Below are 25,183 nucleotides of genomic sequence, written 5' to 3'. Positions count from 1 at the left end.
ATAATATTACAATATATCACATCTCTTCCTTGTTTTAACATGAATTTTAATTTAGATTTTCTTTAAATTGATATAATAAATAATCATATAAGTAGTTCGGTTTCTTGGAAATCCTTATCGAAGTACGCGTGCTGACATCTTCTCCAATCGTTGTGCTGCCGTTTTTCTCAGTTGGATTGACATATCTATCATTTATTTCCTTTTCAAAATGGACTCTCTGAAAGTGGTTTCTTTGCATGATTAACATGTTTATCCAATTCAACTCCGGTTTACTTATTCTTGATAGTTAATCTCGTTCCAGTCCTTTTAACTACAATATGAGACTGTGGATTGAAATTGTTACATGGTGTCGATTTCTGGAAAAGTCAGGGAAAACCTGGAATTGTCAGGGAATTTTATTTGACCTGGAAAAGTCAGGGAAAGTCAGGGAATTTTATGCTGGGTCAGGGAATTTCGATGATCTTAAAAATATTACTACAAAATTTCATTTCTTTTTAAAAATTCGCCCTTGATGATGCATTTGAATGTAATTTGAATGCAACATTGATAATATTTAATTTTTAAATTGGTCAGTCCGGAAGGAACGCAGAACTCCATATAAAAAATGCTTAAGAAAAGGGTCACGATGAGCTTGTTTGCAATGTTTAGGTTTAAAAATCAAATAATTTGGATTTGATTTGGATTTCCGTTCAACTGAAAAATACAAATTACTAGCGCACACAGGGTGGGACAATATGAGGCAGTTGCCCCACCATCCTCAGAGATTTGTTCTAAAATTGGTTGTTTGCTTAGCATATGTGGACCATAGAGAAAATCATACATTTTGTCAGAAAAATTGAATGTTTTAAAAAATCCAAAGTTAAAAAATTCGAACATTTGAAAATTTAAAAAAAATCTAAAATTCTTAAGCATAAAGATTCTAAATTTTAAAATTTTTGATGTTCTGATATTTTGGAATTGTTGATTTCTTAATTTTTTAGCTTCTTATTCTAAAATTCTAACAAAAATTGTAAGGTTAGACAATTTTCCAAAATTTCACTTAAGTATTCGTTATCTAAATTCTTATTTTTCTCAAAACTAAACTGGACTATGATTTAAAAATGATCCAAAATAGTCTAAATTTGTGTAATCTTAAATGTAAGCAAAATAGTGATGGTGAAATGGAATTAAAAATTAAAGAATTAAATTCAAGAATTGAAGAAATAAAACAAAAACTTATGGAAAAAACAGGGTTTTTACGGACTACACTCAACTTATTTTTAAACATACTGACTCTGAATATTTAATTTTTTTAAAATTTTGAGTAATGTTTTTTATCCTTATTATTATTCTTTTATACTGGATACATTCAATTTTGATCTTGTGAATCTAAATCATATTTCAAACTTTTCCTGAAGATACAGACATTTGGATGTAACAAAAATTATTATTGGGCATGTTCCAGTGGTTGTACTGTGCTTCTTTCCCAAATATGAGCTTGTTTGGATGTAACAGAAGCTTTTCCGCTTTTGAATTTTAGATGGGATTCAACCAGAAGAAATATTTTTTTTAAATTTGAACATTCTTGAAGAAAAATAAAAAAATCAAAACATTCAAAAATTACAGCTCCAACTTTCAAAATTGGATAATTCAGAAATTAGGAAAAAAAATAAAAAAAATTGTATTAAAAACCCAAAAAAAATCATATTAAAAAAGGAATTAAACGATCCGAAATTTTTTAATCAAAAATTAAATTCTTAAATTCTTTAATTCTTTAACTTTTAAATCCTAAAATTCTAAAATTCTAAAATTCTAAAATTCTAAAATTCTAAAATTCTAAAATTCTAAAATTCTAAAATTCTAAAATTCTAAAATTCTATAATTCTAAAATTCTAAAATTCTAAAATTCTAAAATTCTAAAATTCTTAGATTCTAAAATTCTTAGATTCTTAAATTCTTAAATTCTAAAATTCTAAAATTCTAAAATTCTTAAATCCTTAAATTCTTAAATTCTTCAATTCTAAAATTCTAAAATTCTTAAATCCTTAAATTCTTAAATTCTTAAATTCTTAAATTCTTCTAAAATTTTAAGAAGAAAATGTAGGAAAATTTGCTTCGATTTTTCTAAGCTACGCTTTGGTAAGTTCATCGAGTATGAACTGTATCTTAAATTTAAAACCTCAAGATCGAGAATTTATTACAATTTTTTAAATTTTAGTATTTTTTTATTAAGATTTCATTGAGTTTTTAGATCTCAATTTAAAAATGTTGTAATTTTTTATTTTTTTTTTTTTGCCAAAATGTTTGTTTTGACTTTTTCCTCTAGTTTACCTAATCCTAGCAAAAATAACATTTTCAGCGTTTCAAGATTCTGCGTTCTGTGATTACAAAATTTTATTTATTATGAAACTCTTTTATCTGTTTGTCGCAAAATTATGTTTCATAAAACGACGCGGATTTTGCGCGGATTGGGTTTTGGGATGGCGCGGATTTTTTTGATTTCTCCTTAACAATTCTGAATAAAGGAATTTGAGAGTTCAAGAATTTATAAAATATGGTCTCTTCGGAAGAGTTGTTTGCAGCATCCGAGATTTCATAGGGATTGTATAACTACATTTTACATATTTTCCCCAAACAACATTCAAGGGGTTACAAGGAGGAGTTCCCGTGGTCAGATCGAGCTTAAATTTGGAATCTATGCCAAAACACCCAAATATCTAAGTTTGATAAATAATGACTTTTTTGAAAAGCTCGAGCAGGTTGTATTTTGTTTTTATTTTTATAAAATGTATTGATCGTGTGAATGATCGTCTATAGGTTCTGGTCAAGGTAGAAACCATTTTTTTTTAATTTTACAGCAAAAAAAATTTTTTTTTAATTTTTTACGAAGATGTTTTCCAGAAAACCGTTTATTTTAAATACAATCCTTGTTGAAAAAGACCTAGATCTTTTTTAAAACCGTAAACATTAACTTAAAAAAATTTCATTTAATTGTACATTTTCTTAGTTTTTCAGTTTTGTTTTAATCTTTCTCTTAAGTTTTCAATTGTTTTTTTGAAAACTTTTAGCTTTAAATTTTCTTTAAGAAATGAAGTGAAACTAACTAATCGCAATTTGAAATTTGCAACAATTGAAATTATTCATTATTTCAATTTTGTTTAAAACCCTAAGCTATTGTGTTTCATATGTTTATAGGACCCATTCAAACAACAAAACAAAAAAAATAAAACAAAAAAACTCTACATTTTATGGTTGCTCATTTTGGATGTTCGATTAGAAACAAATGATTGACAAAATAAAAAAAAAAACGTTTTTATGTTTTTGCAGAATTCATGGTCGTTGATTTTTTTTTCAATATTTTCAATTTGCAATATTCAAAAAGGAAAATGCATGAAACCATAAAAACGCTCCAAACAATATGTTAGTAAAAAATAAAAAAAAAAATGGTGGTCTGGAGAGGTCAGGGAAAAGTCAGGGAATTTTATTTTGGGATTTGGATCGACACCATGTGTTAGTCATTTTGTTCTTATTTCCGACATCAATCGAAGAATCTTTTGCTTTCCTCTTTGTATCTCCAATTAGTTTTATTTGAATTGGAAATAATTTCTCTGCAAAATAAATAGAATGTACCTGAGCTCTGTCTGACTCATAAGTACGGCCAACTTTTAGCATTTAATCTAAAGTTCTGTCACATTCAAGATATTTTGCCCGTAATTTATCATCATTCAGCGTCGCAAATACAATTTGATCCATCAACATCTCTTCAAGTTGATCATCAAAACCACATAGTTTTGCTTGAGAACATAAAGGAATAACAAAATGATCCAACTTTTCTTTAGGATTGAACAACATTCACCGAAAACGATGTCCCTGGGCTTTGTCATAATGAGTGTCATAGGTTTGATGCTTGTTTGGCAAAGAGTATGATTTGATTCGATGTGGAATTAAAATCGAAGTGTTCAGTATATTGCTGAAGCTTCCATTTTTACACATGGACACCACTTCATGCTGCGAGAACCCACTTTGGCGTAGTCTCAGGGCTTAATCGATGGCCGGTAAGCTGTCATCGAGACAAGGAGGTTCTCTGATAGTGGAAATATCACATTTGTACAATGAACCGCTACATATGTGATTTTCCCTATCTTAATGTGGGTGTCAGGTTAGGATGCAGGTTTAAAAAAATAGTGTTTGTAGAATTTAGGATTTTAACTATAAATATCAACTTTTTATACTTTGCCTTTAGTTATTTAGGGACAAAATTAGTAACAGTGAATTTAGTAATTCTATCAGAATCGGTGATTTTCATTCAAGTAGCATAAAAACCATTCTGATTTGTCAAAATTTCCATAGAGTCTCGATCAATCAATAGTGAAATGATATCGGACTAAATTCGTTGATCTGTTGAACTAACGGTTGTCGGATTATGATTGTATCGACCATTGTTGCGAATCGAGGATCTACTGGAATTCTGACGAACAAATGGTCGTCTCTTTTTCAATTCACGACTGGTAAAATATCAACTGTTTTTTTTTTGTTTTTTAAAAGAAGCCAGACAGGTTTTAAAAGAAACGTTTTTTTTTGTTAATAATTAAAATGTCGGGGATTTGAGATAAGAGTAGCTTTCGGATAGGTTGCTTTAAATCTTGTATTCAATTCAAGTTAGGTAGTTATCCGCAAATGAATATTTGGACTTATATGAATAATTGAACATTTTGGACTTATGAATAACACACAACTTTGCATTTATTTATCCATACAGCGTCAGTGTTTATTTGGTCGAAGTGTACTAATTCATTGGCAGATCTGGTTCTAGTTGTAATGTACGACAAGACTACTGACGGACGTGACAGGACGAGGGCCCAGTTTAGAGGTTTCGACATCAACGATGTGCGGCTGGATCACCCTCCCAAAAAAAAAAAAAAAAGAAATATTCAATTGAGTCTTGACTGCATCCTTTTGCCTGAACCCTTTCAATTCAAATTTGACCAAAGGTGAAGATTCAAGAAGTATCGCGCGCCTTCTTATACATAGAAAATTTTAAAATTAAAATGAATCAAAAAACTCTGGGTTCAATATTTTCTAGGTCACGGATATTTGAAAAGAAGCCCTTAAGCGTCCTTTCCACAAATATTTTTTTAAGTAAATTGATTTGCGATAATATTCTTCTTCAGCTATGGCGTGATGTCCATGTACGTCTAAAATAAAAATCAATGGAGCTTTAAAAATAGTTTCGTTTAAAATTGTTATTTAAAAAACCAAGGTGACTTTGATTGTCACTGTGCTTCTTATAAATGTCAGCCTAAAAGTGAGCAAATTAAATATATGAGTAATTCTCGCTGAAAGTGGACCACTATTTACACAAGGTGCTCAAAAATCAAATGCAATGTACTTTTCCAATAGCCCCCACCAAGTTATGAACGAAACCATGTTTGGTTGGTTGAATTTGTCCTCACCTCGGCGCCACGAAGCTAAAACATTTTTTTATTGGTAATTTTTTGACTTAGGCGCGCCTACAAAATTGCTAATAACTTTGCAAAACTTCAACGAACCCTTGATGTTTAGGGGTGTTTTGGAAAGGAAATGGCCAGAGCTTTCGAATGAACTTGTCAGAAAAATACCGTTCCATACATTTTTAGCCACAAAACACCAATGTATTTTTAAAAGTCATTTTGAAGGCCGGCGCCCCTTTATCGAAAAACTGACAAATCCATTCGAAAGCTGAGACGATTTCACATAAAGGACCAATAAATCTAAGGTGTATGTTCCTCCTATCTTTTTTAATCTAATTTTGATTCTGCGAGCACAGCGCTCCGTTCGCATTTCGGGCACCCAAAATGTTGCAATTTGCTTGCCCCATTTTAAGGTTTTGTCAAAAAAATATAGGTGCTCACTTTTTAAATGATAGTTTATTGTCCAAGGATCGAAATGCACTTTCGATAATTTACCAATATTTATGTTTTTGGGTTCTTCCAGGCAATTTAATGTCGAAAAATGGTTTTTTTTTTGCTTTTTTTTTGTAAAATGCTCGCTTACAATTGGGTGGACTTTTTTCAGTAGAACTAATGAATGTAGCATGTAGGAAATTTCACTACGAACATTTTTCTAAAAGAAAACGTAATTTCGATACTCCAGTGCCAAGATATTTTAGTTTTAGTGAGAAAAAAAAGTGCCAATTTTACAAATTTCTCGGAATCAACAAGCACGGCCTATTATTTACATGCGGAATATGTTTTGGAGGCCAGAGTATGGTTTCTTATAGTTATTTTGGTCGCTGAATTCGGATCTGGAATCAAATTTCAGATTAACTGTTAAATTTGGAGCAACGCCCAAAAGTTATTTGCGGTAATATGCTGTAATTTTGATCGCTAGTGAATTCGGTCATATTTCATCTTTCGCTCACCTTTAATTGATATTTTACTCACGGATGTTTTATGGAGATTGTTTTTTCAACTTCTGATTGTTTTGAGAGGCCTCGTGGCGCGGTGGTTAGCGGCTTCGGCTGCCGATCCCTAAGTGGCTATGGGGAATACACGCAAATAATATTTGAGCGTGGCTAAAATATCACGGTTCACTGTTAATCTGAAATTTGATTCCAGATCCGAATTCAGCGACCAAAATAACTATAAGAAACCATACTCTGGCCTCCAAAACATATGCCGCATGTAAATAATAGGCCGTGCTTGTTGATTCCGAGAAATTTGTAAAATTGGCACTTTTTTTTCTCACTAAAACTAAAATATCTTGGCACTGGAGTATCGAAATTACGTTTTCTTTTAGAGAAAAATGTTCGTAGTGAAATTTCCTACATGCTACATTCATTAGTTCTACTGAAAAAAGTCCACCCAATTGTAAGTGAGCATTTTACAAAAAAAGCAAAAAAAAAACCATTTTTCGACATTAAATTGCCTGGAAGAACCCAAAAACATAAATATTGGTAAATTATCGAAAGTGCATTTCGATCCTTGGACAATAAACTATCATTTAAAAAGTGAGCACCTATATTTTTGACAAAACCTTAAAATGGGGCAAGCAAATTGCAACATTTTGGGTGCCCGAAATGCGAACGGAGCGCTGTGCTCGCAGAATCAAAATTAGATTAAAAAAGATAGGAGGAACATACACCTTAGATTTATTGGTCCTTTATGTGAAATCGTCTCAGCTTTCGAATGGATTTGTCAGTTTTTCGATAAAGCGGGGCGCCGGCCTTCAAAATGACTTTTAAAAATACATTGGTGTTTTGTGGCTAAAAATGTATGGAACGGTATTTTCTGACAAGTTCATTCAAAGCTCTGGCCATTTCCTTTCCAAAACACCCTAAACATCAAGGGTTCGTTGAAGTTTTGCAAAGTTATTAGCAATTTTGTAGGCGCGCCTAAGTCAAAAATTACCAATAAAAAAATGTTTTAGCTTCGTGGCGCCGAGGTGAGGACAAATTCAACCAACCAAACATGGTTTCGTTCATAACTTGGTGGGGGCTATTGGAAAAGTACATTGCATTTGATTTTTGAGCACCTTGTGTAAATAGTGGTCCACTTTCAGCGAGAATTACTCATATATGATATTTAAAACGATCATTACGGCTAGGTTACTTTTAATGATTCATTACAAGAAAAGGACTTATAAATATTTAATTTTTTTAGCTTTTAATAAAATAAGTGTAAATTTGTGGTTATGTTAATGAGTCCAAATTTACTTTCAAAATTGTTCATCTAAAAATGCCTTCAAAACTGGAAATATTTTTGATACTGTCCAGACTTGATTATTATAAGCCTCGATTATCCTAAGTTCGATTTGTATGTGCTTCGGATAATCGAATCACGTTCTAAAAAAAATATGTTCGTTCTTCCATTCGAGTTCTGCGACCCCATTTTAGTAAAATTTGAATAGTAAATTGCCTATTAAATATCAAAATGCATTTTTTCAATATGTTATCACCGCCATTTTGGACGCCATCTTTAATTTAAAAATTCTAAATCACTTTAGCGTAGTTAAGTGTTCATACTTGAACCCGACAATTAAAATTAAGACCGAATAAGAATATCAGAAGTCAAATTTTCCGAGGCCTTCAGATAATCGAGTCTGAACTGTATCTGGTTTAATAACGTATACAACTTGTAACCTACATTTTTTCCGTTTTGTGATTCGAACTTATTTTTTTGGAGAAAAACTTAGAGAGTATTCAAATAATTCTATTTATCAATGTTTTCAAAATAATAATTAACGATTTTTTTTTATATTAAAAAATATGCGGAGTCGGTGTCGTAGACGGAGCCAACAATTTGTTGAAAGCTGGAGTCAGAGTCGGAGTCGGAGTCGGTTGGAGCTGAAAGCCGGAGCCGGAGTCGGAGTAGGCTAAACTTAGATAGCTGGAGTCGGAGTCGGAGTCGCTTGAGATATGACCCGACTCTGCAGCCCTGATAATAATCAACGATTTTTTTAAATATTAAAAAATATGTGGAGTCGGAGTCGGAGACGGAGCCAACAATTTGTTGAAAGCTGGAGTCGGAGTCGGCTAAAGTTTGTAGGCCGGAGTTGGAGTCGGAGTCGGTTGGAGCTGAAAGCCGGAGCCGGAGTCGGAGTCGGCTAAACTTAGATAGCTGGAGTCAGAGTCGGAGTCGCTTGAGATATGACCCGACTCCGCAGCCCTGGATTATAGGACGTTTTAAAAAACTTTAGATTTTAGTTTTTAAATTTTTGTCAATTTCATGAATTATATCAAGCTTCTATTTTTACAAGTTTTTTTATGTTTAATTTTTTATTTTTTTTAAATTAGTGTTTTTTAGATTTAAATATTTTTATAATTTTTTTTCGATTTTATTTTCAAATTTTCTTTTTTTTATTTTCAAATTTTAAATTTTACGAAAAAAAATCAGTTTTTTTCTTAAACTTCTTTTTTTCTTTCTTTTATTTAAAATTTTAATTTTCCTAGATTTTGTTTAAATTTCTTAAATTTTTATTTTTTTAAATTTCTTAATTTTTTAAAATTATTTTTTTCATTTTTCTAATTTTTTTAATTTGAAAAAATGAAAATAAATATTTTTTTAATGTTGATTTTTAATGTTTGAATTTTTTAAACGTTTTAATTTTTATTTTTTTTTCACAAAATGTCCGTGCTTGTTTCGATTTTTCCTAGCTTGATTCAACTTTGCCGTGCATAATTCCATTTGATGCGGTAGCAAACAGACTGAATACCGAGTAAGTGGAATCCCGAAGAACTGGAGAGCACATTTCTGGAGTTTTTTTTTTAAAGGTCCAATAAACCAAATTTTCAGTTTTTGCTTTTTGGGTGTTTTTTGATACCCCTGACTCAAGGCGGTTTCAAAAACACCCAAAAAAGCAAAAACAGGAAATTTGGTTTTGTTTGGGCACACTGCCCAAGGAAAAGTAGATGTTGTGTTTTGTTTGCACCTTTATTTTCTTGGCCCGTTAAAACGACAGACAAATTTGATGGCCCTTTTGGCAACCCTGTAAGCAGAGAAAAATCAGAATAAACCGAACCTTTGTTGAGACAAGTCGCGCGGTGTTTTTCTCCCGTCAGAACCCCTCCATTTTCTCGCGAATTTCAACAAGTTTTAAACTGAGCTAACGTCGAACAGGTTTATTGGACCTTTGAAAAAAAAAAAAACTCCAGATTTGCTACCGCGGTGGGGTTGACGTCGGGTGCAAATTTGATTTGCTTCGATGTTTGTCACCAGCGCTGGAGGTGCACTTATGAGGTTGATAAAAAAAATGCACTCAATTTTCCTTTGGTTGAACAAATTTTGACCAGATTACTTCCAGTTTCGGGTCCCATAGCTAGTAAGCAAAACTGTTTAGAGAGCGTTCTATTATGACGTATCGCAAATTTTTTTAGACAAGGATTTTTTAGATAAGAAATCAAGGGTTGGCTTGAGACATTTATCTCTGTAAGGGCAATAACGTTCTTTTCCTCGGTTAAACTGACGGAAAGTTAACCACATTACGATTAGTTTGAACATTATAATTAATCAATTCCTCCCATCTGCCCCTTTTCCAGACACCATCACTAGAGGAGCCATGTCTTCATTAGCCGGGCGTCGACAGAAAGTCTACCGATCGTGTTGAGTCAAGTGTTCTAGCAAGCGTTCTTCAACCACCACCACAAACATGCTGCTGAAGTGATAACCACCAGAGCACGACGCATCATCGACAATGGTGGAGCCCGGTGACACGGCAACCCTCTCGATGGCCACACCTGCGGCCCCGCTTGTGCGGCCAAACACGCTGCTGCCACCAGAGAAGGAACCGGTACACTTCCAGATCAACTTGATCGGCGCACCGCCCGAAGTGGAACAGCTGATCGAGCATATCAAAGGCGTTGCGGAGCAGTTTCTCTACCACTGGAAAACATTTCCGATCAGTGAGTTCGGTTTTTTGGCCCCGAATAGTGCGCGCCCGCACGCTGCTCTTAATTGATTAATTAAATTTGGTGCTTTTTTCTTTCTTGCCCAGATTTGCCTACTCCGCTCTCGGTCAGCCCGGGCGGCGGCGTTGGCAATGGCGGAGGCGGCATCAGCGGCGGCGGGGGAAATTCCGGAGGGGGTACCGGCGGAATGCTCATAGCTAGCGGCAACAACAACAACAACAATAGCACGGCCAGCAGCAATCGGAAGTCACGCCCGATCAATCTGCGTGATCTTTTCATTGCGCCACCGTTCGATGAACTGGATGCCGTGGCGGCGGACGGATCCGGCGAACCGAGGCTGCTCAACAACAACCAGTTGCGATCGCTACGTGAACGAGGGTAGGTTCCGTGTCTGCTCTGTGGCCGCAATCAAGCGCGCGCACGCCCTGATATCAGTTTACACCACTCTTTTACTATTTGTTTTGTTCGTTCGATTCATTTGTTTAGATCTTTCTCTCTGGTTTTCCATTGATGATTGGCAGAACGATTAATACTATGAATTCTTATGGGTTTTATGCATTAATGACAATACATCAGTAATAATTTACTTTGAGTTTAATTTCCTTTAAATTTTAAACTTAATTTTTCAAACAAAATCGATTTTATTGTTATGTCTCTGTAAAAGTTTAACGACCATTCCTATCGATTCTGTGAATATTTTTTTTCGTGTCAAGCTTGCAAAAGGACAAATTTGGAAAACCGAAGAAATTGAATTTGGAACAATTGGACTCGATACAGTTGACCGGGTAAAGAGGATTCAGATTAGCGTTGGTTTGTTTTTTCTTGTCTGCTCTCTTATCGTTTTCCGGAGTTTTTATGATTTCCGTTTTTGCTGTTGGATTCGATTTTTATTTTGTTTCGTCGTAACATCTCAGCCGTTTTGCCTTCTCCGTAGTCGTTCCTTAACAGGTTTGGTTTTCTCTTCGGATTTTAGATTTCACAATCATTAAAAGTTACAGTTAAAAAGGTGCAGCATGTAAACATTTAAATTAAATTAAAAAAGAGTTTAACGTTTTGTATGTTTAAAGCCGTTTATGTATTAAACAAGATTTTTTTAACACTCCAGACTCTCACCTTTTTCCTATTTTTGACATTTCCGAGTTCTATACAGTATGCACTTGATAAGAAGCCACCGGTCAAGAAAAATTTCAAAGGGAAGCAGCGTTAGCGAAAGCAAACCAAAGAGGGTGAAGAAAAGTTTTAAGAAATCTTTCCCTCGTAAAGCTATTTTTTGACCCCCTTTCTTGGAAGGTGCGTATTGGCCCTAAAGCTGAGTGCGCAGCTCAGAAGGAACGTGGTCAAGAAAAGTTGCGCATTCTTTTCGTGTCCAAACTTGAGATTTAAAACTTTAACATTTTAAGATTTAAAAAAATAAAAACTAAATACTTGGAACTTCACAACTTTAAATACTATAAATCGAAAATTAAAAACTTTATTTTTTTTTAAACTAAAGTTGAAAAGTTAAGTTAGTTTTTAAGTCCGAACCTCCGATACATGATTCGAATATTTAACACTCGATTATCCGACTAGAGATTCTGATAGCAGAATCACTTAAAACATGTTATTTTTATTTTAAACGTGAAATTTATTTTCAATGACCATAAATTGAGTAATATTAGCATAAATCGATGCATTGCATGTTGAAGAACAATTTCTAGACACGTTTTTTTCTATTTTAACATAATATTTCTAAAAATAAAACACCATCTGTGGTTCATAAAAAGTTTTTTCAAAGATGATACTTTCTGTGAAGCAACACCGTGGATTTAATTTATGCTTGACTACGAACTTATGCTTACAAAATGAGCTTTTAACGCAATGTGCAGTTAAATCGGAATTCTAAACTTAATGTTAGGACACAATACGTTGAATTCGACCTGTTGGTTTCCAAATACAAATTACAAAATAAAATGTCACAGTATCCTAATGCCACCATCTTAAGGGGTTACATACATGTAGAAAATCACAAAATTTCTTATTACAGGAAATTTAATAAATACACTTGAAAGACGATTTTCAAACGCTCCTGAAAGTTTCATGAAGATATTTTATGATTAAACTGAGTAAGGGACGATTTGCGCTTAAATCGAACATTGTGAGCATTTTTCTCTAAATACCGAGTTGTTTTACGTGTGCCAAGATATCTCGAGATGGGATGGACAAAATTTGTTGAATATTTTAAAATTGCTGTATCTCGGCAATGATACAACCAAATGTCTTCAAAATTATTTTGCTAGGTGAGCAGTTCTCTACGAAAAATCTGTATCTTTTGAAGGAATTTTTTGATCGATTGGTGTCTTCGGCAAAGTTGTTGGTATGGATAAGGACTACACTGAAAAAAAAATGATACACGGTAAAAAAATATGGTGATATTTAATTTGACTTTTTGTCACTAAAACATGATTTGCAAAAAAAAAACAACCTTACAGAAATTTCCAGGTTGTGCAATTAATCTTTGACCGAGTTATGAATTTTCGAATCAATACTGTTTTTTTTTCAAAAAATCTAAATATTGGCCGCAAAAAATTTTCAACTTTATTTTTCGATGTAAAATCAAATTTGCAATCAAAGAGTGTGAAATTTAGAAATTTAGTGAAATTTTTATAAAGTGCACCGTTTTAAATTTTTAGGTAATTTTTTTGAAAATAGTCGCAGTTTTCCATTTTTTTAAATTATTGCATTTTGCCCACTTCTGAAAAAAATATTTTTGAAAGGCTGAGAAAATTGATACGACCTTTAGTTGCTGAGATATTGCCATGCAAAGGTTTAAAAAGCAGGAAAATTGATGTTTTCTAAGTCTCACCCAAACAACCCACCATTTTCTAACGTTGATATCTCAGCAACTAATGGTCCGATTTTCAATGTTTAAATAGAAACATTCGTGAAATTTTCCGATCTTTCCGAAAACAATATTTTTAAAATTTTCAAATCAAGACTAACATTTCAAAAGGGCCAAACATTCAATATTACGCCTTATCTCATTATCTTATTATCTTATCTCATCAGTACTTCAACTTTTGGGGTCATATTTTAGGTCAGAGATGGAGGTTCCTTCCGAACTCCGTACTAGCCTTAACTATTGCAATGCAGTCAAAATATGATGTTAATTAATGTCGAAAATCCACAATAAAGGGATGTTACGATATTATAAAAAAAAGAATATTCAGAATAAAAAATAGGACGATAAACAAAAAAACAAAAGTAAACTTTTCACCTAAATAAACTCTCAAATGTCTGTAACTGTTAAGTACTTTATTATTGCAAAATTACACTTTTTTCGGGAACTAACCCTGCATGATTGTATTGGTGAACCAACGCAAAACGCAAAAAGGTTCAGCTGTATAAAAAAAAAACAAATGAAATTGTTTCAATTTCCGGATTTTCGGGAGAATTGTTCTTAAGAGGCAGTATTTGTAGATTCTGCTCGGTTTGTTCTAGAGGTCGTATCGAGTTGCTCCGATTTGGATGAAACATTCAGCGTTTGTTTGTCTATGCATGAGATGAACTCATGACAAATATGAGCCCTCTACGACAAAGGGAAGTGGGGTAAAACGGGCATTGAAGTTTGAGGTCCAAAACACATGAAAATTCTTAAAATTGCTCGCATTTCCGTAAAACTTCATCAATTCCAACTCTCTTAGATGCATTCGAAAGGTCTTTTGAAGCCCTTCAAAATGTGCTATAGACATCCAGGATTGGTTTGACTTTTTCTCATAGCTTTTGCAAATTACTGTTAAAAATTGATTTTTTTAAAACCTTAATAACTTTTGTCAACAGCCTCCAACACCCATACTCCCATAGGTCAAAAGTTAGGAAATTTCATGGACTATAAGCCTACGGTATTAACTTTTTGGCCAATCGCAGTTTTTCTCATAGTTTTTCGATTTTTCTAGAACAAACATTTTACAACTTTAGTTTTTGCTCTGTAGGCCTCCATAGCGGCACTTTTTGGTCTCAATTTTGACATATTCGGAATCCTCAGGAAATTTTACATTAGATTGAGGTGTTGGAATTTTGAATTTGATTGGAAAAAATGCCATTTAGAATTAATTAAAATATTATTTAGAATTTTGTCGGATTAGGGGTAAACAAGTTTTCGCCTACTTGATACAGCATTTGACGTATTGATCATAGGGTAAATAAGATCTATTTCTTTTTTCAAAAATGTTTTATTTAATTATTTTTTAAATCAAAATTACAACTCCAATACTTCTAACTTACGTGAAATTGACCGAGGATTCCGAATATGACAAAATTGAGACCAAAAAGTGCCGTCTTCTTGGCCTACAGGGCAAAAACTAACGTTGTAAAATGTTTGTTCTAGAAAAATCGAAAAACTATGAGAAAAACTGCGATTGGCCAAAAAGTTAATACCGAAGGCTTATAGTCCATGAAATTCCCTAACTTTTGACCTATGGGAGTATGGGTGTTGGAGGCTGTTGCAAAAAGATATTAAGGATTTTAAAAAATCATTTTTTTACAGTAATTTGCAAAAGCTATGAGAAAAAGTCAAACCAATCCTGGATGTTTATTTTGAAGGGCTTCAAAAGACCTTTCGAATGCATCTAAGAGAGTTGGAATTGATGAAGTTTTACGGAAATGCGAGCAATTTTAAGATTTTTCATGTGTTTTGGACCTCAAACTTCAATGCCCGTTTTACCCCACTTCCCTTTGTCGTAGAGGGCTCATATTTGGCATGAGTTCATCTCATGCATAGACAAACAAACGCTGAATGTTTCATCCAAATCGGAGCACCTCGATACGACCTGTTTCACATCGGTGAAAAACTCGCTCTTAAATAGAATCACCCTTAAAATCCCAAAAATGTGAGGCAATAACTTTTGCGGATATTTGAAAAATTCATAAAAATTACCCCAAGCTACGGTATTTGTCTAAACAATGTTAAACATAGACTAGGGTAGTACAAATCAGTTTTTTAGTCGACTATTGTGCACTGGGGTCAGTTCCCAAATGTGTGCCCGATTGGTTTAGACACTTTATATGTAGCCATATTGCAATAGTCTGGCAGTTTCTAAACAACTCTAAACTTTTTTTTTGTGTGGTGCAGTGTAGCTCTCTGTTGTTTAGTCATTTTAGTGTATGTCTGTTTAGGATTTTTTTCCCACTGTAGCACCAATAATCTCGATGTAATTTTCGGCCTCCAGTAGAGTGTGCATCGCTCCGTTACTCTCGAAACACGCTAAATTTAATTGCCTCCCTTCCTCCCTTTCAGTGAGTTCGAGGTGCCGAGTTTGAACTTTCCCGGCCAGATGCACCGCTGGCGACTGTCCCAGCTGCTGCAGAAGGGCTCCGAGCGGACGGGCGACTCGCTGCTCGGCGATTTGGCCATTTCGGCGCGCTTTCTGGTCATCACCGCGATGGGCCGGCTGTTTGGTAACTTTTTCTCGGTTGCTCACGCCGCCCGGGCCCTGCTGCACGGGTTGATTAAGCTTATCGATATGATAGTGGGTAAGTTGGGGGAAGTTTCGTGTAGCTTTGCGTTGATTCATAATAAATTCGGCTTTTTGTGTTTTTTTCAGGTGTCCCGTCCTTGTTGGCACACAATCTAGACAACAAGATTAAAGAAGAGCGTTGTCGCTTCCTGGTGGCTGAACTAGTTTGTAGGGTAAGTTTTGAGGGTAAAGTGTGTTTGACTAGCTTGTATCGTAATTTGAATGTCCCTTTTCCAGAATGAATTCGAAGACTGCATGGATGCTCTCTGTGGCTACGTCCGGCACCAGCTCCGGCGCGCCACCATGGAAAAGTTCGACGTCAACTGCCAGCAGGCCCAACCGGTGCCGTACCTGTACGTGACGCCCAAGGGACAGGACATCGATCTGCGGCTGTTTTCCAAAGACATAATGCGCAAGGCACTGCCCATCCTCGTGGGAATTCTGGAGAAGGAAACGCGCGGCTGGTTTCTGCACTTTCGCGAGCGGTTAATTGCCGAGCTGCGAGAGCGCAAAATGACCGACGCCGAAATCGAGGAAGAAGTAAACGACGCCGTGATGAAGGAATATCTGCAGCGCGTGTACACGTCCATTCTGTCGAACAGCGATTTGGCGGACCTGGGCGATGCCGTTCCGCAGCTGTTGGTGCAGCAAGCGCAATCGGTTGTTATCATGCACAAGTGAGTGTTTTAGCGTTTGACGAGCGTTGCCCCTCTTCAAATCTTAACGTTCGCGTATTATCTTGCAGAGCTGTCGACAAAATTCAGAAGGAATTGAAGAAATCACGCGACGAACATAAAAAGCAGCTCCAGGAGCAGCACCCGGTGCTGTCTCGGATTGCGCCGTGGTTGCGCGCCAAGCTCGAAGCCGGCGAGCAGAGTAAGCTGTCGAAGATCACCTGGGGAGCGCACGAGGAGGCGCTTAAGATTGCTCAAAAGCTAAACCTGCACCAGACGATATACTTTCTCAATCGAGATATGGCGTTCATGAAGGAGGTACGTGTTGTTCGGTTTCGTCTAGTTTTATCGCACCCTAACTTTAATCTCACTCTTGCAGCGGGAGCCGGTTCTCCTAAAGGAGCTGAAGAACGCCAAAACACCCACGCGCAACTTCCAGTGGGCCTGCCGAATTTGGTCGCCCAAGGCGTGGATAATCCGGCGCAGCTTCCAGGGCCACTCGGAGGTTATACCGACCGTAATTACGCAGCAGGCCACGTCCATAGTTACCCCACGATCCGATCCTAGTCAACCGGTATTCTTGGTGGAGAAGGAACTGGTGCGCTCGACCAGCACCCGATGGCCAATGTGGCGCCTGCTGAACCTGTTCCAACGCACTTGGACTTGGACGTGGAATATGATGTTCTTGCTGGGGTGATCGTACCGTGGTGCAGTCCGCTTGGCTTGCGAGCGCTCTTCTGCGTGAAACCATTCATGGCGGACCTGGAACTATCGCAGGTCAACGGGACCTTGTTTCCCCGCAAGACCAGCATCACTCAGACCATGTGCTCGAGGTTGGTTGAGCTGTGGCGACACATTTCCAAAGCGAGAACCCATTTCGAAACGGAACCGGACACGGGCTTTGTCGGAAAGGGCATGACCCGGCACTTGAATCGTCTGTACAACTATTTCATAAAAGGTTTCCTAGGATCGCTGCTCATATTGATACTGTTTCCATTGGTGTGCATTAGCATTAGCGTTAGCAGCATTGCCTTCGCGATTGCAGCTCCGTTGTGGATGCCCTTCATCACCGTCACGCTGCACTTGTACATGATGCTGGTGTACGATCTGGATTGTCCGGACGAGAGTCGTCGAAATCGGTACTCCATATTCCTAGAGGCGGTCGTTTGGAACATCATAACGCAAGGCTTCCTGCAGCCTTTGCTTGCCCTTATGGTTGCCACGTTCATCTGCCCGTTGGTGTCCGTTGTGGTTTTGTTCATCGGCGTGGCCCGCTACTGGATTCGGCTGTTCTGGGACTCGATCACGTTTCATCTGTTTATCAAAAAGTGCGGCCGAGTGCCGGCCAGTGACAGCTTAGCTGTGCGGCGCATCGCCGGGCCCGGTCTGCTGTTGGACTATTACTTTTCGATCAAACCCGAGCAAGCACTGGCGGCTTTCGAGGCCAAGATGGAGCTTGACGAGCTGCAGGTTTGTCACCACTAATCGAATCGAATTCTCCAAGCAATAACCTTATCTCTTCCCCAACTACCAGGCATATCAGCACTCGATGGAAACGGTCATCTGCCAGCCGCAGAAGGATTTTAGCCAGTTTGTGGAGGCCTGCTTTGGGCCGTTTTCCGCACAACTGTCCAAAACGGTCGGCCCGTATCGGCAGCTGGAACGCGAAGGCCAGGACCTGATGACTTCGCTGCACGAAAAGCTGGAAAAAAGACGCCGCGATCTGCAAACCGGACTGACCACGGCGGTCAAGTCCCGCATCAAGCTGAACACAATGGAGCTGAAGATCGTGATCCAGCAGTCGGCGTACATGCTGGAGCGGTTCTACCCGGCGCACGTCATTGCGCGGCTTTCCATCAGCGAGGACGAGTTTTGGGATGCCAAGGTAAGACGGAACTCTGTCAGTTGTAAGTAGACGACAATAACGTTGGATTTGCCTTCTCGCAGGGACTCTCCGTGGGTGACTGGGCCGGACTAGCGGGAATGCTGTACGCGGACATCTTCAGCCTGGACTTTTTAACCCCGCTGTCGGAGACGGACACGCAATTTAAGCTGGAACCGCACACGCAGCTGGATCTGTTCCGTTACACCGAGATGGTACAAAACACCAGCGACATCATGGGCATCAACGGGCCCGACCTGCTGGGGAATGTGTACGCACCGCGGGTAACATTCAGGTGCACTCGCCGTACTTGGAGGTGTCCGCGTTTAATCCGCGCTCGCGCGTCATGATCAACTCGCGGAGGGCCGAGAAACGGAAGTAAGTAGCGGGGCGGGGTCCTGGGATTATGAATCTGTTTTCTAACAATTTATGGTGTTGCAGTGACACCTCATCGTGTTTGACCACGCCACGGGTGAGAGCGCGGCGGTCGCCGATACCGATGCCGAAGTCACACAGCAGTTGGAAGCCTTGGAAGCGGAAACAGACCAAGAAGCATGCCTCGGACAAGCTGTTGATTCCGCTGCCGATACCGCATCCGGTCCACATAGCCATATCAATCTACAACCGTGATTCGGATCATCCAATCCCGATCGAGTCCGACATTTGCTGGGACATTTTGCGATCGATCGAGGAGTGTCAGGGTGACTTGGAGGCGCTCGTACGCTTCCGGGAGGCGGGTGTCGACGGGAACCGTTCCGTTGGAATCAGCGTTGATGGGCTGGCCGCGATCGATTCCAGCATCGACTCGCTAGATTCGGGCTCGTCAAATTCGGGGACCAAAGATAGTATGGACATGATTGCCGGGGCCAGCGAAACGCTGCCGTGCACAAACCGGGAGGTTACCATAATTATGCCATCGAATGCCAACGGGGACGAGCTGGACAACGGAGTCGAAGACGGCAAGAGTACGGACGAAGGTGACGAGGATGGACCGACGGCTCCGACGCACTTCCACTGGACGTTGCGGAACTGGGGCGGCGGAAATGGTGCCCAGTCGGTTGCGGCCGCACGCCGTCGGAACACGAGCTATACCTACAGTACCAGTGGCACCAGCGGCGGCCCCGGAAACATCAACAGCGCCAGCACCATCTCGCAGAACGACACCCAGCTCGAGCAGATTCGTGTCGATCTGGCCAGCCCGGAGGACATCTCTCTGGACACGGACAGCTCGCGGGCTGTTTTCAGCGCTGCTTACGGAACTACAGTTTAAAATGGAGGGTTTGTGTTTGTGATAAAAGCAAAAGTATGAATTTACTTTTACGACAAACGACGTCGCTGGACCATTATATTTTAACGTATTTTTTTATTGTTCTGTTTTGTAATTTTATTTTTTTAAGAGAAAGTTTATTTTACCCTGAATGGACACAGTCATTTGTTCGTGTTGATTCCCATATTCAGTTTTGTCTAGTCTACTTATCACATTTTACTTTGGTAATTGTTTTATTTCGTCGTTTTATTTTCGAAACCAATTCGTAAAGTCAGACCAATTTGTTTAACCATCATACGTTAAGAACTAGATATTTATGTACAACTCGCTGCGCTGTAAATGGACGTATCCAAAAATAAATATATTTACAGAAACAAAAAACTTCTATGAGTCTCACACACTCTCTTGAAAATGCATTCAAGCGATAGGCATTTACTATTTAATGTAAACCAAATCAAATAACGATAAATCAATTACAATAGTAGTAGCATAAACTTGAATTTCGTCTAATGATAAAAACAAACAAAATACGCAAGAATTTTTTATACATTCAGCGAAACAAAACACAGTTGATCTGCCGAAAACGCGTTGAAAATTATAGACTAATCTTAAACTAGCATTGACAACTAAACGATTCTCTCTATCTCTCTTAAACAGTAGTACTGTTGTTGCTATCAACTTATTTGGGCAAGCTGGTTATAAATGTATAGTTTTGCAGTATTTTTATTCTTCCATCATCAGAATTCCACACACACAAACACACACACACACACACACACACACACACACACACACACACACACACACCAAAATCATTCCTTTCTTTAAAAAAGAGCGACCACACGAAACACACATCCGCACATCCGATAATAATGCTCGATTTAATTGGTAAGATATGGACAAAGTGAAACAAACACCTCAATAGTTAAGATCTCTTTGAAATACAACAAACAAACTAACAGAAAAAAGCGACAACTTTCGGAAATAGTGAACGCGTGTAGCATATTACAATTTCTCTCTGTAAACAAAGAAAAAAAACTAACAAAAAATAATGATAAAACAAAAGTAGCAAACATTACTAATCAGGAATATCAAAATGTCGTAAGCTTGCGCAAAAACAACATGAAAAGTTGCTCTCTACTGCAGTTATCATACAAGAACCAAAAAAAAAACGTCCAAATGCTTAACAGAACAAAAAACAAACAAACCCTGTTCGATCGGAATCTCATGCTTCGACGTTTCAGTTTGCCAAATAAAAAAAATAAAAAAGAAAACGCACAAAACCAGCGTGTGGCGTGTGTGGCCGGCGGTTTCCTTTAAAGCTAATTAGTGCAACATTTAATTTATCGCAGCAGAAACCATGTTGTTTGCATAAGTAAGAATATTCTTGAGTGTAGCTTTGCGGCAGGAAGTAAATGTAACCGTGGTATTGTACATACGACGATGGCAGAACAAACAGAACAATTCAAGTGAAATGAAATGTAATCATCAATAGTGACAAAAATAACAGAAGTTTCCCTTGCATAAGAACTTATCGAGGAATGAATAAAGTCATCAAGCAGTTTGCGATTATAAAAAAGGTGTGCTCTTTTTTTTTGAGTTTGAAAGAAATGTCGAATCACTCATTTCAGAGCAATTTATACTAAATTTTCGTAATCACCGGTCCTAATCAGAAATTGAATTTATTTTGGATTGAATTTGAGTGTTCAATCTGTTCAATAGATCAAGTTTTATTTGGAACAAAACAAAGTTTAAATTTCGGATCAAGTTATAAAAAAAGTACCTAACGTAAAGATATAGCTCACAGAAACTTTAAAATTTGACAAATTACACTGACCTACAAAAATGGACAAAAATGACTGCTCAGATTCAACTCAGCAAAATTTATGCTCAGGTTCAACTACAGGGGAAGCATAAAATGTGGGGTTTTCTCAGAAACATGTTCACTTTGATTTTTTTTTACAGGGCCGATTGGTTTTTTTCATTTCCATGAAAAAAAAATGACAAGACAACATTTTTTCGATGGATCAACTATGGTCCCCTTGGAACGAGCTGTCAAGTAACCTCTGAGATATGTAACGCTCCGATCAGTCTGATGGTTGAATCATGGCTTTCTACCTAAGGTAATTGTTGTGAACAATGTTATCACAAATTTAAGCTTAATTTCTGGATTTTTTTTGAAAAGGTCTTTTTTTTCATAATTTGAAAAGGTCTAATCGACGGTAACATTTCAAAAGGCATCATGTACATTTTTTTGGTTATTGCGTATTCTGAAAGTACTTCTAATAAGCTACCTCTCCACCAAAAATGAGCAAAAGTTACTTCAGTAAAGTCTGTTTAATCGTGATTTTAAATAAAGTAATGTTGAATTGGAAGTAACGAAGCATGCCATGAAGAAGAACCCTCGTTCAGATTCATTACTGTTATATCAATCGTACAATAAACACCTACTTTATAGCGTACTCTCGATAGGTTATGGGCCTATCACTAAAAGTTTAAAAATGTCAAATGGTTCCGGAAGTCGCGCGGATGGCGCAGTAGCTGGAAGCTCCAACACGGGATCCGGCGTTCCGGGCCTCGAAAGGCTGGTGGGACGCGCGAATTGGAGAACGTGGAAGCTGGCAACGAAGACCTATCTTCAGCTGGAAAAGCTGTGGGGCGCAGTGAAGCCGAAGCGGAAGGCGGACGGAACGTTCGAGGCGGTTGAGGAGGAAACGGATCTTCGGGCGAGGCTCAAGATCATCACTCTGATCGATCCGTCGCTGTACGTCCACATCGAGAACGAAGAATCTGCGCAGACAGCCTGGGACAGTCTGGAGAACGCGTTCGAAGAAAAGGGCCTGGTCCAACAGGTCGGCCTTCTCCACAAGCTTCTCCGTTTGACCCTGGAAGCGTGCAGCTCGATGGAGGATTACGTGAATCAGGTGATTTCTGCCACGAACCAGCTCAGGAACGCGGATTTCAACATCCCGGATCTGTGGGTCGGAATGCTCCTGCTCGCGGGACTTCCGAAGGATTTCAAGCCCATGATCATGGCGTTGCAGAGTTCCGGCGTGGCCATCACCGGAGATTTCATAAAAACCAAACTTCTCCAGGAGGAGGAAGGTTTCTATGGCAACGAGCAAAACAGTTCGACCTTCGCAACCACCAAACAACCTGGTCGCCACGGTAAGCAAAAGCAGCAGCAGCCTACTTCGTCCAAAGGTCCCAAGTGCAGGAAGTGTCAAAAGTTTGGCCACATCGCTAAGGACTGCAAGGACAACAAGGAGCAGAAGAAAGGTGGCAGCACGTTTTGCACCGTGCTTTCGACGTTTGATTTGGGCGACGCCGACGACTGGATCTTCGACTCGGCCGCGTACGCTCACATGACGACCAACAGGAGCATGCTGGACAACTTGGACAACGGGTGCGGTAAGGTCATGGCAGCGAACGGCGGACTGATGGACATCGTCGCCACCGGTACTGCCGAAATTTGGCCTAAGTGTTCCGGCGGCAAGGACAGCGTGACGGTCAGTGAAGTGCAGTTGATTCCGTCGATTGCGGCGAACCTTCTCTCCGTGAGCAAGATTGTGGAGAAGGGTTACGCGGTGAACTTCACGAACCAAGGATGTGAGGTGTTCAACTCCGACGGCGACCTGGTGGCAACTGGGAGCCACGTCAACAACCAGTTCAAGCTGGAAAAGGTGCGCGGCTCGAAGGTTGCGATGGCGTGCGGTGCTGCTCAAGGCATGGACCTGTGGCACAAGCGCCTGGGTCACCTCGGTACGGACAACATTCGCAAACTTGCGAACGGTGCAGCAGATGGAATCCAGATCAACGCAAAAGCCACGAAGGATTGTCGGATCTGTCCGATGGGCAAGCAGGCGCGGTTACCATTTGGGAAAAACGGATCACGAGCTTCGGAACTGCTTCAGTTGGTGCACTCGGATATCTGCGGGCCGATGGAGGTGAACTCCTACGGCGGCAACCGTTACTACATCACGTTTATCGACGACAAGTCTCGGCGCATGTTCGTGTATTTCCTGCAACGAAAGTCGGAGGACGAAGTCCTGGCAGTGTTCAAGACCTTCCACGCGATGGCGGAGCGCCAGACCGGAATGAAGCTGAAGACGCTGCGCACCGACAATGGTAAGGAATACACCAACAAGGGCATCCAAGGCTACCTGCGGAACGCAGGAATCCGGCACGAGACGACGAACGATTACACCCCCGAGCAGAATGGGATGGCGGAACGAGCCAACCGGACCATCGTGGAGAAGTCTCGGTGTCTACTGTTCGAAGCGAAGCTGCCGAAAGGCTTCTGGGCTGAAGCTGTGTCGACCGCAGTGTACCTGATCAACCGATCGCCAACCCGTGGTCACGAGATGACCCCTGATGAAGCCTGGACTGGTAAGAAACCGAACCTTTCGCATCTCCGTGTCTTTGGCACAAAGGCCATGGTCCAGATTCCGAAGCAAAAACGTCGCAAGTGGGACGCCAAATCCCACGAATGCATCCTTACCGGTTTTGACGAAGAAACCAAGGGATACCGGTTGTACGACCCGACGCAGAAGAAGACGCTGATAAGTCGCGAGGTGATTTTCCTGGACGAAGGAGTCGCCGAACGCGGCGAGGTAGCAGCGCAGCAGGTCAAGCCGATCCCGGTGGTAACACTGGACGTTTTGGACTTCGGAGAGACGAGGTTGCAGCCGGCTCCGGCGGAGCCTGTTTCGGTCGAAGCTGTACCGGACGCCCCGATCGACCCCCGATCGGACGATGAAGACGAGGAGGAGCAGTCTGAAACTGACTCGAGCGGTGAGAGTGATTCATCCACGGGAACGTTGACCGACCTTGTGCTCCCTCCGCAACAATCTTCACAACCAGCTCGGTCACAGCTGTTGAGGCGCAGCGGACGGGAGCACGCGTTACCAGGCAAGTACAAAGATTTCTCTGTCAAGTGCCCTGGTCTCCCCGGTTTCAACCCTCCACAGGCAGCTGCATCTGAGGACGAGTTTCCTGGTTCTTCGGACGACGACTACGAATCGGCCGACGAACACGGCTTTGCGGCGATGGCAGCCGGGTCTAGTGTCGACGACCCTGTTACGTTCCAAGAGGCGCTGAAACGAGACGACCGTGATTGCTGGAAACGGGCCATGCAGGAGGAGTTCCAGGCCCTGGTCGACAACAACACGTGGACGCTCGCTGAGCTGCCGAGAGGACGGAAGGCCATCAAGTGCAAGTGGGTTTTCAAAATCAAGCACGATGCCGAAGGACGAGTGCAGCGGCACAAGGCGCGGCTGGTCATAAAGGGCTACTCGCAGCGAAAGGGGGTAGACTTCGACGAAACTTACGCCCCGGTCGTTCGATACAGTTCACTGCGGTACCTGTTCGCCCTGGCCGCGAAGCACGACCTGGCTGTGGATCAAATGGACGCCGTGACTGCCTTCCTCCAAGGAGACCTCGACGAGGAGATCTACATGGAGCAGCCACCATGTTTCACCGACGGCAAACAGAAGTCGCTGGTCT

At 39.6% G+C, this 25,183-nt stretch overlaps 1 protein-coding gene across 1 annotated transcript in view; it reads left to right on the top strand.

The window, feature by feature from the left end:
• The window catches only part of LOC6037763, a 53,150-nt gene extending 33,418 nt beyond the window's left edge, over positions 1-19,732 (top strand). The window contains 13 exon segments of the mRNA XM_038265263.1: positions 9,995-10,357; positions 10,450-10,741; positions 11,077-11,148; positions 15,636-15,871; positions 15,943-16,028; positions 16,093-16,532; positions 16,601-16,847; positions 16,909-17,221; positions 17,224-17,999; positions 18,064-18,414; positions 18,477-18,690; positions 18,693-18,789; positions 18,853-19,732. Of these exon segments, the coding sequence (XP_038121191.1) occupies positions 10,150-10,357; positions 10,450-10,741; positions 11,077-11,148; positions 15,636-15,871; positions 15,943-16,028; positions 16,093-16,532; positions 16,601-16,847; positions 16,909-17,221; positions 17,224-17,999; positions 18,064-18,414; positions 18,477-18,690; positions 18,693-18,789; positions 18,853-19,681 (4,161 nt within the window). The 5' untranslated portion in view covers positions 9,995-10,149 and the 3' untranslated portion in view covers positions 19,682-19,732.
• Positions 19,733-25,183: the final 5,451 nt, after the last annotated feature.

The sequence above is a fragment of the Culex quinquefasciatus genome, chromosome 3, assembly GCF_015732765.1.
Source record: "Culex quinquefasciatus strain JHB chromosome 3, VPISU_Cqui_1.0_pri_paternal, whole genome shotgun sequence".
Taxonomy (NCBI): domain Eukaryota; kingdom Metazoa; phylum Arthropoda; class Insecta; order Diptera; family Culicidae; genus Culex; species Culex quinquefasciatus.
This window is presented reverse-complemented; position numbering and strand designations above follow the sequence as displayed.